Consider the following 16,902-nt stretch of genomic DNA (forward strand, 5'->3'; position numbering starts at 1 on the left):
AGAGGCAAAAAGGTAGACGGTCCCAGGTAACAAAAGGCCTTGAATTAATGACTTCAGCATACTGATTGCTTCCTATGTGCTCCTGGGCACACAGGCAGTGCAGACACATCAGTGAACAGTTAAGTATAACCTAAAGGAGCCAGCAGCTGTTCTGGCAACATAAGGACAAATAATCAAAACCAATATTTGATAGATTCTGTCCTTTAGTTTACAGATAAGAGAGAGGAGTACATTCAGAAGAGTTTAGCAATATAAGGCATCATATGCATTCAGCAAATTTACCGAGTTCCTACTATGAGTTAGGCCGTCTAAAATGTGCCAGAGAATGAAAGCAAAGAGACAAGGCCCTTACCCTCTTGGCACAGGGTTGGGGTAAAAGCAAAAAAAAGAAAGAAAAGCAAATGGTACATGCTAAGAAAGGAACTAACCGGGGGGCTGCTGGAATGACAGTGGAAACTTCTTGAAAAATGGTGGTTTGTATTTGTAGAGCATTCTTAGCAAAAGCCTTGAGGTGTGAAAATGATTAGCTCTAAATCAAAGGCTGGAGGGTGGGACCCAGGGTGAAGGGTGGGTTGACACGGAAGTCAGGCAGGATTAGGTGCAGCCTGGTAGGCCAAGGTAGTCAATTTAATCAGATAAACACGTGCTAGTCTCTGGGCCTGGAGCTTGATCAATTACCTATTGAAATTACTGCAGCCCACTCCCACCTATCAAAGAATTCTGTGGTTTGAGTAGATGTTAGGAAGCCATGAAGCACCGAACGTTTGTGCTCTTCCCACCCAGCAGCCATAATGTCACTTTCTGAATGTACCGAAGGGCATCACTCCCTCGCTTAACCGAGGTCAGCTGCTTCCCATTGTTCAGGATAAAGTTAACACTTAATGTCTAAGCACTTTACATGTTAAGTCATTTTATCCTTACAGTGGCTCTGTGGCTAGTGCAGTCATTATCCCCGTTTTGTAGGTGAGAAAGTGGAGGCGGTAAGAGGTCTTGATCTTGCTCAAGATCAGAGTGACAAAGTGACAGAAGTAGGATTCAGACTGAGTAGGCTGGATCGGAGTCCATGCTCTCACTTAACCACTGGACTTTAAAGACTAAAATCCATAAAACAGTCCGCCAGACTTTGGCACCTACGCGTGCTCTAGTACGCCCACACTGGCTCCTGCAGTTCCCCCTACACCCCCCGCACCGCAAGGGAATCAGGGAGCACAGGAAAGAGTCGAGTCTCAGGCCCTTGTCTGCGCTCCGCCTCCTCCGCCACTAGAGGGCGCCGCCGGTCGGCCGACGCCTCCACTAACGGCCCATTCCTCCAATATGAGAAACACAGAGGGCGTGGTGCCCACTGCAAAACCGCTGCGGCGTCTCTGCGCCTCTGGGCTCAGGGGCGCAGGCGAGGGCCTCCCGCTAAGACCTGGAGCAGCGCGAGGAGCAGACCAGTCACATCAAAGACTGACGCTCAGTCCGGCTTTCAGCGCCTACTCGGTGCGCGATACGTCAACCTTGCAGCTGGAGGAAGCGGAGCACCGACTCCCGCCCCGCCCACCCAGCTCACGTGGCCAACAACCACGGCCTCAAGGCCGGAAGAGCTCCGGAGCTCGCGCGCGCGCGCACGCGTTCTCGCGTTTCTAGGCGACAGTGAGGTTCCCTAAGTTCCGTTCCCGCCGCGCGCCCGCGCGCGTTCCCAGGGTTCCGGGCCCGGACAGCTCGGCGGCGGCTGCGCGCGCGCTGCTCAGCCCGGTCCCCGCCCCCAGGCGCGCGGGGTTCCGGGGCAACACAGCCATGTGCTCGTTAGCGTCGGGCGCTGCGGGTGGGTATCCACTGCCCTTTAGCACACTGCTCGCCCAGCGCATAGGCCGCGGGGCGAGAGAAACCCCCCCCCAGCCCCTCCCGGTTGCGGGGCGGGACGGTGGGGCCTGGCTGGGAGGGTGGGGAGGTGCCGGCGAGGGCCGCGGGCGAGCGGGCCGGAGGGCAGCGCACCCCCCCACCCTGTTCCTCGTGCGCCCGGCTCGCACTTGTGCCCGTCCGGGGCAGGGCTGATCGTTTGCGTGTGCTAGGCGGCCGGGGCGCTGTGGAGGACGAGGACGACTTGCCAGAGCTGTCCGATAGCGGTGACGAGGCTGCCTGGGAGGATGAGGACGATGCTGAGCTCCCCCACGACAAGCAGCAGACCCCCTGCCTGTTCTGTGACAGGTTCGTCCACCTCAGTGCCAAGCGCCACCCCTAGGGTGCCCGGGCCCCGTGGGTCCGTGTGTCTGAAGTCCAAGCCGAGCAGCCTGCCCGCAAATCCTTGAACCAGTGGTATGGAATGAGGGTTTGTTGAGAAGGAAGCGGCACAGTGCTGTAGAGGGAAGAGCCATATGGACTGGAAGCCAGGTTATATTAACTTCTCTTCCACAGGCCTCAGTTTCCCCCTGTGTGATACCAATCTGTGGTTCCCAAATCTAGTTCTGCACCCTTGTCACCTGAGACTTTGAAAAGATGCTGAACCCTGCGCCACAGCCCTTCTAAATCAGGCATGGGACCTACAACCTCTTCTGTTTTTATAAAGGCATTTTCTGATGTGATTCTAATACAAGTGTGCGAGTCACTAAACCAGATAATCCCTCAGGACCCTTGCAGCTATATCTTTCTATAACTTATTAATGAGTACAGAGCTTCTCAGGTGTCATATTTCCATTTGAGCCACTGAAGAATCACCTTCTTAGGTAGGGGCTCCCCACCTATTGAATTGATGCATTTTTCACTTGGGGAAAAAGAAACTATGGTATCAGTAACTTGTTCAAGGTCACCAAGCTGTAGTTTGTCTTATATCCAAATCCATGTTTTTTCCACTTAAAATTCTGCCTCTTATCTCAGTAAGCTCTGACTTTGGTCGACTTTCTGAACAAGTGGGCGTGAAAGAGGCCTGCTTGGCATTGGCCAGTGTTACTTGAATAAACATTTTCCAGTTTCCCATAAATCTGGGCATGGTGCTGATTGGTGGTATATTAGATCCTCTTGATTCGTCATTGTTCTCACATGGCCGTTTGTGCAGGTACAGAATGTTTACGCGTACTCCAGTTGTCATAAAATAATATCTATTGAGCATCAGGGATGTACTTCTTTGTGACAGGCTGTATGAGTACAGCAGAGTAAACATTTGTTGAAAACTGCTGCATATGTGCTAGGCATACAGAGGAGGTATTCAGCTCCTCTGTGTATTCCTATCTTAAGTATCCTGCAGTTTTGCGGGTCACATAATAAAAGAGGCTTGGTCCTCACAATGTCTGTAACACAAGTACTTTCAGAACACTGCAAGATCACTTTTGAAATATAGCACTTTGGGAATATGCCAGCCATAAAAAGGACATTTTATGCTTTATTTCTCAAAGCAATCTGAGCTGTCGCAGTTCAAAGCCTCTGGAAGCAGCATTGACACACAGCAGAAAAGAATCTTCTGTAGGGCATTTTCATATCTTGAGAGAAACAATCTGTCAAAGGGAGTTCTCTTCCTTAAAAACCTTTGGATAAACTCAGTGCTCTTATTTGGCAAATAAATTAACTTTGACATTTAAAATGTTTGTTTAGGGTGTAGAACGGGACTCAGAAGTACTAATTCCCTTTAGAAATGCTGGGTCCCTCTCATCTACAGGTATGTTTGTTTTTTCTTAATTGGATATAAAATAGGAATCAGAATGGGGGGGAAGTGTATATTTAACATGAAATCAATATTTAAACTTTTTAGGGGACTATTTCATAAAGTTATTGTTTGAATTTTCAGGTTATTTACATCTGCTGAAGAAACATTTTCACACTGTAAGTCTGAGCATCAATTTCATATTGGTAACATGGTCCATAAACATGGTGAGTATTTTTTAGAATAAAGAAAATTTTATTTTTTTTATTTTTAAAATATTTTACTTATTTATTTAACAGAGAGAGAGACAGCCTGTGAGAGAGGGAATACAAGCAAGGGGAGTGAGTGAGGAAGAAGCAGGCTCCCAGGGGAGGAGCCTGATGTGGGGCTCGCTGGGATCACACTCTGAGCCAGAAGCAGACGCTTAACAACTGAGCCACCCAGGCACCCCCTAGAATAAAGAAAATTTTAGCTGTGAAATTTAAGCTTAGACTTTGTATTTTTCCAGAACTTCCCTTTCGTGCACAAGTTAAATGTAGTGAAAAATATAACAACATCCTATCTTATGAAGTTTTTTTGGCAAGTGGCTTTTGAGGGAGGACTAATTATAAGTCATTCTTCTAGATAAGATTCACTGTATTTAAGCTTATATTGACTACACAACTAAAAGGGAAAAAAAAAAAACAACCTTGGCCCGTGATTGCATTTTTATCATGTTAGAATTAGGGAGAGCAAGGATAGAGGTGGACTTTGGAAAAGGAGGTGGGTCATTGTGAAAAAAGACAACTTACCAGGTCAAAGCATAACCTGAACTTCAGAGCATACAAGGTTGAATTTGGTAAGAGTATAGAAAAAGGAGTGATGAAGTTGAGGTGATGAACAAAATATTTAGGTGATTCTTTTGAAACTTGCATTTGAACATACTTCCCTTATAATTAAAGTCTGCTTCTTTAAATAGATGCAGAAGAACTACATATTCCAGTAAAATTAACTAAATACAGAATTAACTAAATACAGAATTTTTTAGTCCCTATATTTGCTGTCAACTAGAAAAGACATTAAATATGTAATGTAATAGATTTATAGATCATAAATGCAACTGCAACTGCTTTTGTAAGACATGAATGACTTACTGGGTTTTTTAATGTGCATTTTTAAAATGAATTGGAATCATACTTCCAAAAAATTGTTTTAAATTTTTTTCATTTAACAATTAGAGGGTTTTTTAACATTTTTCACGACAAATAATACCTAGTTGGTTAGATATCCTGTTGCTTTTCTTTGCTGTAATGGGGCTTCGTTGCTGGAAAGAGAACAAGCCTCATTGTTTTTTAATTTGTATCATTTAACTTCATGTAAAAGCTAGTATACTTTGTATACTCCATGTCCAGGCAAAATTGTAATTTGGTAGGCACCCTAAATATAGGGGTTTAGAGACTTTTGGCTCCAATATCAGTTGCCAGAAACTTGGTAAAATCTACAACCGAATTTTCCTGATTTGTATTGTTCTTACAAATGAGGATTTGAATTCTAAAAATTAATTTCCTACTTTTTAAAAATGCAAGAAAAACATTAAAAATTGTTATCCATGTGGCTGTTTCTCAGTTAAAATATTCAGAAATATGTAAGTTACTATTTTTAGTTCTTAAGAAATTCAAAATATTATAAGTTGTAGTTTAGAGAACAGAAATATTTTATTATCTAACCAGAGGAGCCTCTATAGAATAGGTCAATTATACAAAACTCATTAAAATAGGTGAATTATCTTTTTTTTTTCCCATTAGGACTTGAATTTTATGGATACATTAAACTAATAAATTTTATTAGACTTAAGGTAAGTTGGTAGCTTAATTTATAATTTTGTTTGGAAACTGAAGAAATACCACAGTGACTGTTGGTGCATTGATCTTCTATTAGAAGAGTACAAAGAACTCTTATATAATCATCATATTGGGGGAATCGTGGGCATTAGGAACTAGTATAACATACAGCACCAAGTAAATTTAGTAAAGTATCATTTTTAACGGTGTCCGAGAGGTGAATTGATGTTATGTGAAAAAGTAATTCAGTGTCAGATAATACTGATACATAGTATTTCCCTAAATCAGAAATAATTTCTAGTGTGATTTCAAGTACTGTGGTTGTCTTTTTGTTCTTTTTTCCAAATATTTAGTCCTTTTTTCTCGTGTATTCCAATGAATGTTTATGCTGCCACTTCCTCCAAATCCAAACAATAAAGAAAGTGCATTGAAACCATATTGCTTAATCTTAGCAATCATCCAATCAAGTTAATGAAATGACAGGTGAACATAGACTCCTTAAATAGAGATTTTATGTGAGGGTGACATTGTTCCTTTTTTTTTTGGCTTGATTTTCCTACTTTTTGCTGGGGGAGGGGCAGGTTGTGATTATATACAATGAAAAAACATGCAATTAATTTTACATCCAGAATCCTACAGTTGAGTATATGAATTCCATATACAACCCAGTGCCTTGGGAGAAAGAAGAGTATTTGAAGCCAGTATTAGAAGATGACCTATTACTTCAATTTGGTAAGATGAACATACTGGGTCTACTTAAACATAGGGTCATTTGTAATGGCAAATGGTGGTTAAGTTTTCTAAGAAAATATATCATCTCCTTAATTCTCTAAGGACTTTACGAGGTAGTTGGTTTCAATAGGAAAGTTAAGTTATTTCAGAACTGGTAGTTACACTATTACGAGAGAGAAATTTAGAAATAGGAGTTTGTTTAAATATTGTGTACAAAATGTTCTGAAACGTAGGGACACTTGAGAAAATAATTTTTAGTTGTAGACTAATTTTTGGTCTACTAAAATTGACTAAAATTTTAATTTAGTTAATTTAACTAAAATTAAATTTTTAATATATTTTAAATTAACCAAAATCTTTAGATCTACTGATTCAAAATTTTTTGAAATTTATTTCTGCTTCAAAGTAATTTTAAAGTAGATTTAATAATATTTGCTGCTTTTATCTGATATATTTAGATCAGATATTTAGATCAGATAATCAGACTTTTTTTTTAAGACATCTAATTTACTGAGATTTTGTTTTGATGTAGAACAGAGTCCACTCAAATTCCCCTGGGCTTACCTACATACACTAACTCTATAGCCTTCCTTGTGGCAGGGCCACTCTCATTTCTTGACTGTAGCTTTCTTACTTAGTTATTTGCTCTGTGCGTTCACTTATTCCCTATTTTACTCTTTTTAAGATTTATTTATCTGAGAAAGAGAGCGAACATGCACACATGAGATGGAGGGAGAGAATCTCAAGCAGACTTCCCCGAGTGTCGAGCTCTTGGCAGGGCTTGACCCCAGGACCCATGAGATCATGACCTGAGCCAAAATTAGGGGTCAGGCTCTTAACTGACTGAGCCACCCGGGCACCCCAGCTTATTCCTTATTGAACAGGGATCTTGTGAAAATTCTGTTGGCTTCTTATAGACACCTTGTTATAACTTAGGAGGTTTAATAATTTATGCTTTTTTCCCCTTATATTATCTTTCATGTTTCTTGTGTCAGGTGAAGTGAAGGGTGTGCTGTCTTCAGGTCATTGGGGCCATTCTAAACAGACATGTACCTTTATGTACAGAAGTTTGACAATGTGGAGTTGAGCAGCTCTCTGATTAGCGAGAACTGTGGAAAGCTGCTCATTTCCTTGAGAAGGACCATCATTAAGTTGTGTGGCAGTGTGATGTAGTAGTAAGGACCTTAATGTAGGATTCAGGAACCATGTGACCCTGGACAGAGCTTTCTGTTCTTAAGTTTTCATCTGAGATGCTTTCTGGCTCCAAAATTTGGTGAGTCCCAGGTTGATTCTTTCCTGTTTTTACAAATTCTGTCTAATCTCATTTCTCCCCAGAGTGATCAAAGTGACCCCTTTGATAAATGACAGAGTGCCCACTAAGTGCTCTTCATGACTTCCTAAATTCAAAATCATTTATTGAACGAGCGCAGGATGAAAGTAGTACATTAAATGCTTTAGAAACATGAAGAAATGAATCTTTCCCATAGGAAGCCCATAGTCTTAAGAGTGTTTTGTTTTTAAATGTCTGTCTTGTATGATGAGGTCAAATATAATAGGTTTCATGAGAAGTAGAAAAAGTAGGTTTCGGTTCAGAAGAAGAAGAGGTTATTCAGATCAACAGATATGGAATGTTGTGTGTAGGTCACTGTGGGTACGGATTGGTATTGAATCTAACTCTCCAATGGTATGTAAAATTAATTTCTTTCAGCCTTAATATGTAAAAAGATGATAATGACACCTACCTTAAGAAATTGTTGCAAAGATAATGCATATTAGCACAGTACCTGTCAGAGGGTAAGTGCTTAATAAAGGAGAATTTATTGTTATTAGTAAATAAATAAGGTCTACAGGAGTTTGGGTCTCAGCCATGACTGAGATCTGGAACACTTAAGGGGCCTAGTAAAAGAAGGAGAACTTGAACTGGGCATGTCCTTGAGTGCACTGCCTGTGTTCTCTCAAATAGTCTGTGCTCCTAGGCCTTGGTGGAGAGAGATGGAAGAGAAGGTTGTCACTCTCCTGGCTCCAAGCTTGATTACTGACCATTGCCCCTCCACTGCCTTTCAGTAAATATTTATTGAGCATCTGCTGAGTGTTAGGCTTTGAGGATTTAAAGATGACTGAATTAATAAAGGAGATGACTAAGAAAATAGGCAGTGATAGTACAGGATAAGGGGGGACAAGTAACTTTACAAGGGAGAAATCTGGCGAACACTACCATAGCCAGATAATCACATCAGTGATAAATCATGTTGATATTATGAACTCATTATATAATGAGAACGACACTTTCCCTCTAGTCTTCCTCCCCAAAACCAATAACCTCAGTCTAACCATGAAAAACCATCAGACACACAAAGTAAGGGTTCTACAAGCTACAAAAACTGTCAAGCTCATCAAAAACAAGCAACATCTGAGAAACCATCATAGCTAAGAGAGACTTAAATAAGAGACATGACAACTGAATGAATTATAGTATCCTGGATAGGATCTTGGGACAGAAAGGGAATGTTAGGGAAAAATTAATGAAATCTGAGAAAATAAAATGAGTTTGTTTTTTTTTTTAAAGTACAGTGTAGTAATATACTCCCCAATGGGTTAGAATTCTTTTATAAACAAAGAACCTTTCAACATTGAAGGACAAAGGATCAAACACTTGACAGAACAATGGGGAAAATACATGATTAGACAGTTTACCAAAAACAGTTCAAAAGTAGACCAGGAGTGAGATACCATTTCTTACCTATCAGACTGGTAAATATTTTTAAAGTCTGACAACATGTTTTGTTGCCAGGGCTGAGGCGGTACAGACACTGTGATACATTGCTAGTAGAATGCATATTTGGCAACATCTAACCAAACCGTATATGCACTTACTTTTTAACACAACAGTTTCACAGATAAGAATCTGTTTTGAAGGTATATCTCCAACATTCTGAAAATACCTATACGCAAGATTATTCAATATAGCACTGTAATTTCTAAATATTGACAAAACCTAAGCGCTGATACATAGGAGAGTAGTTAACTCTGGTATATCCACACCATCTATTAAAAAGAAAAAAAAACAAACCTGGAGATCTCTGAACTGATAGAGTGATATCCGAGACATACTGTTAAGAAAAGGTAAAGCTCAAAGGAGTATCTTTGGTATGATATTCTCTTCCTGTAAGAAAGAAAGGGATTTGAGAAAATGCTTGTGTCTGCTCGTTTGTACAAAAGAAATACAGGAAGGATGAGCTAGAAACTAAAGAGCGTAGCTACGTATGGGGTTTTGTGGGACAGAGATGGAGAGAAAGGCACAATGGGGTTGAGGTAACGGATAACGAGGGCGTAATGTTTCTCTGAGGGTACCTTTTATATAGCCCCGACTCTTAGGACTAGTATTATTTCTCATAGCCTTCATGTAATAAAAAACAACAACAACAACAAAGCAACCAGTATGTGTGAGGGTAGTGGTGGTGCAAAATGGAATACAAACACTAACAAATGAACTCAAGTATTACAAAGGAATAATGTAACTGCTGAAAGGGGTGGGAAAGGAAAGAGCTGTTAGAGTAAAATCTTGACTGGATATTGTGCTGAGGCTCCACGTAAAAAGACTACTTAAATGTTGTAATTTAGTCAGTAAAGGTGTTTCTCGCAGGGTATGACTTTAGCAATTCTGGGACTACTTTTTGTCTATAATAGCATGGACAAGTAAGTAAATATACTACGGTAATAAGAACTAGGGTTCTCACTGTTGGAGAAGAAGCTTTCAGATAAGTGCAGAAGGTTGAAATGAGTCCTATGGTGATAGATTGGAATGAGAGGTATCAGTATAAATTCACAGTTTTTAATATACCTACAGATAGATACAGAAATATAGGTGTTTGTGCATGTGTGGGTTAGTATATACGTATGTATTTCCTAGCTCTGTTGAGAGAGCTAGAAAAACCCCAGTAGCAATGAGCGTGCCTATTGCCCAGATTTTAACACCATCGTCGAGTAAAAGGAACCAAGGCTCTTTAGAGAAGTGATTGATTCCATGGATGGTGCAGGATGATACAAGATGAGTCTGGAACAGCTTGTGCCACAAAGTGAGGAAGTACTTAAAAAGAAAAGGTGGGGGGAGGTGGGGACTTACACAGGAATACGGGAGCTAACCTGAAGTACTCTTTATGACCAAAGCTGGAGTAATTTGAGGAACACAGAAAGTGATAGTATTGGATTTTAGCCCATAGGATAGAATAATATCCATGGATCCATACTGACATAATCATCCAAATAAATAAATAAATGGAGAAAGACCAGCTTGAACTTGAAGTAAAATTTTCATTAATAAATACACAGGGGAAGAGAGAAATAGAAAATCACCATTAGGCAAACACCACAGTAATAACTTGCAGAAAAGATCCATCAATGGATGCTAAGATTAGTAGGCAAAAATTTAAGATGAAATAGGATTTGCATAGTTCAGAGTATCTCCCCAAGAAGTTTAAATACAAAGGAGATGTTAACTTTTCCAACAGACACCGCCACAACTGACTGATCAAGGTTAACATCACCATTAATAAGTCCTACTAACACCTTGGTAAAATGCACTCAGGGCACAACATCATTTTTCTGCTGTTCTTGCCAAAAATGTATAACTTTACTCCGATAATGAAAAAACATCAGACAAATCCAAGTTGACAGACCAGCTACAAAATCAGTACTCTACAAAAGTGTCAGATACAGTTCCTGGGTGCAGTATTCTAGAAATGGTTAGTTCAAGGTGCTGAATATTTTAGTTCTGATCTTTTATATGGTTTTGAATTTTTCTAATTCATCAGTTGTTGGTAGAGGTGTATGTACATTTCTATGACTGAAGAATTGTCCGTTTTTGCCTTTTAATTCTATCAGTTTTTGTTTTTTTGAGGTTTATACTCATTTATAATTGTTACGTCTTCTTGATAAATTGACCATCCTTTGTGGTAGTTGTCAGCTGCCAAAGTGAAGTGTCCAGGTGATTTGAACCTCCCGAGACAGAGTGTAGATGTGGAAATTCATCTTCCTGAATATGGTTTAGGACTTTGAATTAGACTTTTGATAGTTATGGGTCTTAATGTTCACTGAATCCTTTCTCCTTTTCAACATTTAACATTTAATATATATTTGATTACCTACATATTATTAGTGCTGGAAGTTTTTACTCCATCTTTTATTGCAGCAAAAAGCAAAACAGAAACTTGCTAAAACAACTCAATTCCTTTGTTCCATTCTAATCTGTACCTTAAACTAACAAGTTGGCTTGTAAACAGTTTGAAGAAGTTTGAAAACGAGATACACAGAGTTGTAGTAAGAAGTAGAAAATACGGTGTACCATCCTTAACATATTTTGTTGCTCTTGTTAATTTTTGGTGAATTAAATAGTGAATGAATCTATAGTTTTTTTAGAACAGTGATTCGGTATTCTGTCAGGCTGATTAGAGATTAGTGGCATACTGAACTACTGCTTTTATTTTTTTATTTTTTTATTTTTTTTAAATATTTTATTTATTTATTTGACAGAGATAGAGATAGCCAGCGAGAGAGGGAACACAAGCAGGGGGAGTGGGAGAGGAAGAAGCAGGCTCATAGCGGAAGAGCCTGATGTGGGGCTCGATCCCATAACGCCGGGATCACGCCCTGAGCCGAAGGCAGACGCTTAACCGCTGTGCCACCCAGGCGCCCCTGAACTACTGCTTTTAGAAGTTCGACTTAGGCTCCAGTCTCTAAGTTATAATATTCTCATGCATTTGTTAAGCTTAATTATTTTTTCTCAACTCTATTTAGAAGTGTCATAACTAAAAACTGAATAAGGAAAAAAAAACATATTTCTGCTGGTGCTGTACTGAAGAGAAAATATATCTGCATTGTTTTTATTGCTTTAAGTTGATCTGAAAATTAATTGGACTGGTTAATAATGGACACTGGGATTTTGACTACAGTCACTAACTCCATATATTGACTTTTGTTTGCAGAGTTATTAGTTCTGCAGTGGGAGTTAATGAGTTTATACATAGTGAAATTAAAGTTAACTCAAGAATTTTTAATATTAAGAATTAAGATATTAATAATATCAGCAATAGGATATTAGTGTATAGATTGTACTACCCCTTACCTAGGATGAAAAAGTTACTGAATGTATAGAATTCTTTATGTACACACTGTCCTTGGTGAGTATCTAAATGTAATACCTGTTGCTCTATAGATGAAGACCCAGAGTCTGAGAGGGGACCTTGTGTGGTGGCAAGAATATGAGCTAGGAGGGCAGGCATGAGTTTGTGTCTTAGTTTTTTCATTCAATAGCCAAATGACTTTGGGCTAGTCACTTAGTTTCTCTGAATTTTATGTTTCCCATGCCTTAAAATAGGGATAAATACTTATAACTTAGGTTTGTTTTGAGGAAGAAACGAGATGTAACATGTGTATTTGAAAGAAACCTGGTGATCAATACGTATTAGGGCTTTTTCCTTCCACTTTTTTTTGTTTCTTGCAGAGTTGGTTCAGGATAATTAATGCTTTTATATATGGTTAGTTTAGCCACCTAATGAAAAACTTAGACTAACAGCATGCTCTTTAAATTTAAATGGAAACAGTTTGGATATTAAAGATTTATTTAATTAGAAGTACTTTTACAAATATTTCTCAGTTGGCTGCATAATAGGCACTTAGTATGTATTTATTAATAACATGTTTATATTTGCTTCATTGTCAGAAGATGGCCTGATAATAATGTCCATTTATTTCTTTAGATGTAGAAGATCTTTATGAACCAGTGTCAGTCCCATTCTCATACCCCAACGGACTCAGTGAAAACACGTCTGTCGTTGAAAAATTGAAGCATATGGAAGCCAGGGCACTGTCTGCTGAAGCTGCATTAACGAGAGCACGTGAGGATCTGCAAAGAATGAAGTAATTTATCGATCTTACAGAAAATTAGTTATTTAGATCCCAAAAGTAATACCACTAATAATAAGGTGGAATATAGTAAAACATTTCATGTACTGGAAAGCACAATGTAGGTATTTAATTTTAAATTTATTTTAAGTTACTTAATGATATGCAACATTTTTATATGTTATAGATATAGTTGATTAACCTAAAATTTTGTGGTTTTACCTGTTCTCACATACTTCTTTATAATTACTTTTGTACTAATGGTTATTGTTCTGGGAGTGTTGTCCTCTTGAGTGCTTTTGTTCCTTGATATTGCCTTCCTTTGAATTACTCTGTATCTAATAGATTTCTCCATTTGCTTTTTTTCTCCTAGGCTTTTAGAGGGGAGTAATTAATATTTTTTAGGTTTGGGTACAGTACAGTGTTGAAATTTTTGTTTTTAAAGAATCAAAGTATAATTATGTAGTATTTAATTAGAAAACCAGATACATAGGATGGTTTTCTCCAGTGAGTAAATTAGCCTTCTACTGGCTTAGTACTTCACAGAATTTAATGTGCATATGAATCACCTGGGAATTTGTTAAACTGTATGTTCTGATTCAGAGGTCTGAACTAGGGCCTGAGATTATGCATTTCTACCAAGCATAGCTTTAGCAGTTGGATTAATAAGTTGGTTGTCATTCCCTTAGTACCCATTTGATGGTTTGCCAGAATCTCTAGCAGGGAACATAGTATAGCTGATTGTGGTTCCCTTTCCCCGTTTTTGAGATTTTATGCTGATTAATCTAGTAACCAACTACTCAGCTATCTGCCTCTTTGCAATCCTCCCCCATGCATGCATTATAGATTCTTAATATGTTGTGATCAGAGAGGGAATTGAGCTTTAGAGCCACGGTGGGTGGTGGTGGTGTGTGTAAATAATTCTCAGTTTGGGTCAACTTTCTGCGCATATAACCCTTCCATGAAATTACATGGTTTCAAAGAATATTAATAGTGTTGAAATATACCACATTGATTCAGCTGCTAAAATAAGATTTTAGAACAATAGAAATAATAAAGTTGAATAAAGATAATGTGCTTTTGTTCAGTTCAAAGATACAAACAGCTATAATCTTCAGTTGGCAGTGTTTTTATGGTTTGCAGAAGGAATGTTTACATCTGGGTTTGAATATGCTGTTCCTTAAGATCCAGCAGGGGGAGCCTTCAGTTGCTAAGGTAAAATGTTGAGTTAGAAGGCTCATCACACTGCATACCCCACTCCCTCCCCTTTCCTCTCCCTCAACCTCTAGCCTTTCCTTTTTTCATGGTCCAATAAACCTGTCTCAAGGGTGTATTTCAAATTGATTACAGACAATTTGCTCAGGATTTTGTGATGAACGCAGATGTCAGAACCTGCTCGTCATCTACTACTGCCATTGCAGACCTCCAGGAAGACGAGGATGGTGTTTATTTCAGCTCATACGGGCATTATGGGATACATGAAGAAATGCTAAAGGTTAGAAAAGAGCAAAAATGCACCAAATCCATACTAAAGGAAAAACAGAATAAAACAAGTTCTTAATATATATATGCTCTAGGAGAACTGGGGTTTTTTGGGGGTTTTTTAGAACTGCTTTTTAAATCTTTGGTGCTTAATCACGCATCTTGAGTTGAAAAGACTACAGGAGCATCACAGTCACTGTAAATTCTATTTAAGATCATTATTAATTTTTATTATGAAATCTTTACTTTTGCTTAAAATAGAACATTGGAAAAAAAACTGCTGTTTTTCATCTTCTCAAGAGCAAATATTAATTAGGAACAAATAAATTATATGTTTGCTTTTTAATGTACAAAGGGAATAATTAATTTTAGTGTTTTAAATAGCAATATTGACTTCGGTTTGGGCAAATAATTTTTCGGTACAAAGTTTAATTATAAATAATTCTCACAGTTGTCATGGCATAACTTTTTTACGTTTGAAATCATCAATATGTAGAATTTCCTAAATTGGTCAAATCAGGGTTTTAAATTTGGTTGGTTTCAATTTTTATAATGATAATGTCCATATAAAATATAAGTAGATTTCTAGCTATGCCTAGTAATTATACATTTGATTATGTTATTATAGATTGTAAAATAGTAAGATGTAATTTTTTAATTCAGTAGAACTAAAAATATCTATAGTAGAACAAGTGTGGGAATGTAAAAAATTTATTGAAAAGGTTAGATGTTCATCTCTGAATTTTAGATGCCACTACCTTTTCTTAAAACCAGCCAACAAAAAATACATTCCTAAATTCCTTTCTCACAAGATTGTTTTATTTTGGAAAGCCCTGAGACTGTGTTCCCCTGACACAGATGCATTTAAAAGAACTAGGGATATTTAATAACATGTATGTATTTTGTTGAGTCAGGTTTGCAAGATCACAGAGTGGAGGTGTGCTGATTAATAGTAATTGTAATTACTTGTGGTCTTTTAAAGCAATGTCATGTCATTTCTCTACTAATGACATGTCACGGTTATGCTTTTTGTTGTCACTTGGGTAATGGCATAGCATTATAAATAACGGTTATCTTATAAGTGATAAATTATTTTAAGTTCAGAGTGAGTTTGTTTAAAAGAAATTGACTTACTCTGTTTTCTTTGTTAAAATTAATTTTATTGTGTCTAGAATTTTTTTTTTTTAAGGAGTTCACTTAAGCCCATTTTTGTCATTTTAAATCACCCCATTAATTTAAATGCCATGAACCTTTAGTGCCTTTGGTATGGAAATTGTGTGGGTTTTCAGACAGATGAAGGTTACTGAGACTCCAAGTAGGTAGTACATAAAAGTGTCCTAGGTATAAGCAGCAGGGAAATCCAGTTTGACTACTTATTTCTAAATGTCTGTCCTGGACATTTGTAGCTGTATATCCATAATTAGAGGATCTTCACACTTGATGGTATATCTTTAAGTCCTTTTGATGTACATACAGATTTAAGAAGTTCCAGCTTGAAGTTTCCAGTGCTACCTTTTCCCTTTCAGAGAATCATTTAAGAATCCCTATTAATATAATTTTCCTTGGGGATAACTTGATTAAGTGTTCATAGGAAATAAGGATATATTCCATGCAAAAAGAACTATTTATCCAATTTATATTTTGCTAACTTACATACTGCGGGTGAGTAGGAAATGTTCCATATATCAAGCAATATTCTGTTTCTTATCAAAACAATTCTTAGCTCACATAATCTGTTTAAGGTTGGGCTACTACCAGAATCTCACTTGATCTTTATAAATAATTTAAAATTGAGAAACCATGGATAGGATTTATTTTTATGCTTAGAATTGGCCTTGCTTTTATAGGAAGAGTATTTGGATTTTTGGTTGCTTAGTCTCAGATATTTCAATGACACTATTTTGGCATGTGTTGTGATTATAATTATAAATAAAGGTACTTTGTGATCTTTCTGGAGTTCAGATGAAGATGACATTTTTGAATTTCAGAGATATAGTTGATGGAAGGATGGATTACATGCACTTTCAGAATCCGTTGCCACTTTATCTTTCTGAAGTACCAGTCATTGTTGACTAATGTTGTAAATCCGAGATGCATCACTCTCTTTTTCTCAAAGAAAAATATTGTTTATCCTGGTGAACATTTATCACAGATCGTAGTACCATTAGATAATTTTTCTTTACTGCGTTCTTCTCATTGTATCCCCAGCTAACTCATGCATTCCTTCCACCTTCATGAGCCTGTATATTTAAAACATACTGTTATTTATATACGTAAAATTTGTGGTATGTACTTTTCTGTAGTCTCATTCTTAAATTTTTTTTTAATATTTGTAGGAATAATTCCATGGCA

The 16,902-nt window shown here is 37.9% G+C and overlaps 1 protein-coding gene across 1 annotated transcript in view; it reads left to right on the top strand.

Annotated features, from left to right (window-relative positions):
* The first annotated feature begins 1,648 nt into the window (after positions 1-1,648).
* PRMT3 (protein arginine methyltransferase 3) overlaps positions 1,649-16,902 on the top strand; it is a 122,758-nt gene continuing 107,504 nt past the window's right edge. The window contains exons 1-7 of the mRNA XM_045808612.2: positions 1,649-1,807; positions 2,055-2,190; positions 3,761-3,843; positions 5,401-5,450; positions 6,066-6,168; positions 12,924-13,083; positions 14,419-14,563. Coding sequence (XP_045664568.2) covers positions 1,780-1,807; positions 2,055-2,190; positions 3,761-3,843; positions 5,401-5,450; positions 6,066-6,168; positions 12,924-13,083; positions 14,419-14,563 — 705 coding nt within the window. The 5' untranslated portion in view covers positions 1,649-1,779. The remainder of the gene's footprint in view (positions 1,808-2,054; positions 2,191-3,760; positions 3,844-5,400; positions 5,451-6,065; positions 6,169-12,923; positions 13,084-14,418; positions 14,564-16,902) is intronic.

The sequence above is a fragment of the Ursus americanus genome, chromosome 24, assembly GCF_024610735.1.
Source record: "Ursus americanus isolate L20-20 chromosome 24, mUrsAme1.1.p, whole genome shotgun sequence".
NCBI classification, from domain to species: Eukaryota; Metazoa; Chordata; class Mammalia; order Carnivora; family Ursidae; genus Ursus; species Ursus americanus.